The 2,637-nt window shown below is 51.8% G+C and overlaps 1 protein-coding gene across 3 annotated transcripts in view; it reads right to left on the reverse strand.

Moving 5' to 3' along the window:
- CETP (cholesteryl ester transfer protein, plasma) overlaps positions 1-2,637 on the reverse strand; it is a 37,506-nt gene that overhangs the window by 16,820 nt on the left and 18,049 nt on the right. For 2 of the 3 annotated variants that reach the window (XM_011938864.1, XM_011938863.1), the window contains exons 9-10: positions 1,494-1,673; positions 369-419 (exon numbers count right to left, since the gene is read on the reverse strand). In XM_011938864.1, coding sequence (XP_011794254.1) covers positions 369-419; positions 1,494-1,673 — 231 coding nt within the window. The remainder of the gene's footprint in view (positions 1-368; positions 420-1,493; positions 1,674-2,637) is intronic. The other variant, XM_011938866.1, reaches the window with a different exon arrangement.

The raw sequence follows: 2,637 nt of genomic DNA on the forward strand, positions 1-2,637 counted from the left end.
TCTGAGCCCGGAGTTGATCCTGAGGTTCCAGCTCCCTACAAGTCCCTATGCCTGGGTAATAGAGCAGAGAATGGAGCATTATCTTTGGGGGCAATGGAGCTGGGCTCAAACCCAGCCTTGCCATTCACTAAGTTTCCCTGTGTGTAAAACGGGGATGGTCTGACTGCCCCACTCATAGCGTCGGTGTGAGCACTGAAGGAAGTCACACTCACTAAGCGCTTCGCTCCATGCCAAACACCCTACAAAGAGCTGTGTTCGCTGTTATAATTGTTGTCATTGGTGTTGTCATTGGCTGTGTGGGGGCTCTTGAAGCCAGAGCAGGATTGGGGTACATGAGATAAATCCCACACAGGGGCAGGGGCAGTTACCTCCCGGAAGATTTCCTGGTTGGTGTTGAAGCCCCAGGTCTCCAGCACTGCCTGAAAAGAGATGGGGAAGTTGGAGGGTGGACGGTGTAAAGGCCACTCCTCAGAAGAAAACTTTGCAGGGACCAAGTGTAGTTTCAAGGACTGGACCCCTCCTCAGACGCAACTCCCAACCTCCCAGACAACATGTGAGATGCTCCGGGTAGGGTGTGGGGCAGGGAACCCCCGTCCCGGCTGGAGGCCTGGTTTCTGCTCCCCACTGTGCCCCACGCAGGCTGCGTGACCTTGCACAAGTCTCTTCCCCTCTGTGGGTCTCAGTTTCCTCATGAGTTCAATGACAAGCATGCCCTGGAAACTACCTAAGCATCTCTAGTACAGTATAGGTGAAGAGTACAGGCTTTGGGACCACCTCTTACAGGCTGTGTGATCTTCAGTAAGTCACCTACCTTCTCTGAGCTTTGTGGTTTTTTGTTTGCAAAACAAAGGTAACAGTACTCATCTCACAGGATGAGTACAACAAAACAAAGTGTAGCAAATGTAACTGTGCAATAAATGTAAGACTAATGCACAGTTACTACGTGCCAAGTTATATCTACACCTAAATCTATTGATCACTCTGTCTATCTATCTGTCTCTCTGGCAACACATAGTTGACTCCAATAAATGCTGAACTTCATTATTTTTTTTGAGATGGAGTCCTACTCTGTCACCCACACTGGAGTACAGTGGTGCCAATATAGCTCACTGCAGCCTCAACCTCCTGGGCTCAAGTGATCCTCCCACCTCAGCCTCCTGAGAAGTTGGGACTACAGGTATGCACCACTGTGCACAGCTGATTTTTAAACGTATTTTTATTTTTGTAGAGTCAGGGGTCTCCCTATATTGCCCAGACTGGTCTCGAACTCCTGGCCTCCAGGGACCCTCCTGTCTCAGCCTCCCAAAGGTTTGGGATTACAGGCGTGAGCCACTGCAGCCAGTCTGGACTTTACTGCTATTGCTCCAGCTTAGGTGGTCCCTAGTTCTTTTGCCCACCACCGAATTTCTGAGTTTCCTCCCTCCTCCCCATGCGTGTGCACACACACACATACCACATGCCATCTGGATTTCCTAGCAGCCCCATCCACTCACCTTGAACTCGTCTCCCATCAGGCTGAGCGTGAGGCGGCCATCTTGGAAAGCTACCTTGGCCAGGGAGTGGAAGACTTGCTCGGAGAACCAGAAGTACAGCATGCGGGAGTCCCCCAGCAGTGCAGGAGAGAAGGTGGGGAGGGGGAGGTCCTCCGAGACATTCTTATAGATGAAATAACCCTGGAGGAAGCCAGGACGCTGGCTGGACCCCGTGTGTCCCTGTTGGGCTCAGGTCCAGCTTCAGGGAGATGGGAGGAACTCAGAGTGGGACCTGGGTGTGCAGGGAGGGGTGTGGCACTTTTTCATGCTCTTTTTTCCCAAGTCTGTCTGTCTGGGTAGGTAGAGCCCTTCTAGAAGGCTGGTTCAGAGCATGGCACTTTGAGTCTAAGACTTGGGCTGAAACCCAGCTCTGCTCTGTACTGCAGAGGACAGGGCAGGGCCCTGACCTCACTCAGCATCCGTGTCCTCATCTCCAATGAGCTAGGCTGTGTAAACGTGGATGAGTGTCCAGCCATGTGAGCAATCTGATTATCTTTTTTCCTAATCTACTTCCAGGAGAATCTTGGAATCCTCCTGGGCTTAATCACCTGTCTGTCCTGAGTTCTATAGTCCAGAACAGTGGGTAGCAGATTTTTTCTATAAAGAACCAGATAGTAAATATTTTAGGCTTTGCAGCGTATGTGGTCTCCATTGCAATCATCTGCTCTGCTGCTGTAATGCAAAAGCAACCATGGGCAATATGCATGCCAGTGGGCATGGCTCCATTCCAATACAATGGAGCCCCAGAGTGCAGAGTGCCCAGAGTGCAGATGGGGAAACTGAGGAAAGAGCTGCACCCAGTTTCCCCCAGCGGGGCTTTCACTCATTCAACAAATACTTCTAGAGTGCCCACTATGTCTCAGACACGGTGGGAAGTGAACCAGACAGATGTGGTTCCCGCCTTCACAGGGTTATATTCAAGTAAAAACATTGGTCAGGACAGCTCGTGACCATGGACCTCCAGCTCCCACCCCGCCCCAGCTGACCACTGGCCCTGCCCCTGCAGGGGGCAGTCCATTGACCATCAGCTCCTGGAGGCCAAAATCAGGAAAACAAGCTGCTGCCCAGTCCCCCACCCCTCTAGATCATCCAGCCCACGGGTTGT

Source organism: Colobus angolensis, unplaced genomic scaffold (genome assembly GCF_000951035.1).
Source record: "Colobus angolensis palliatus isolate OR3802 unplaced genomic scaffold, Cang.pa_1.0 Scaffold178, whole genome shotgun sequence".
NCBI lineage: Eukaryota > Metazoa > Chordata > Mammalia > Primates > Cercopithecidae > Colobus > Colobus angolensis.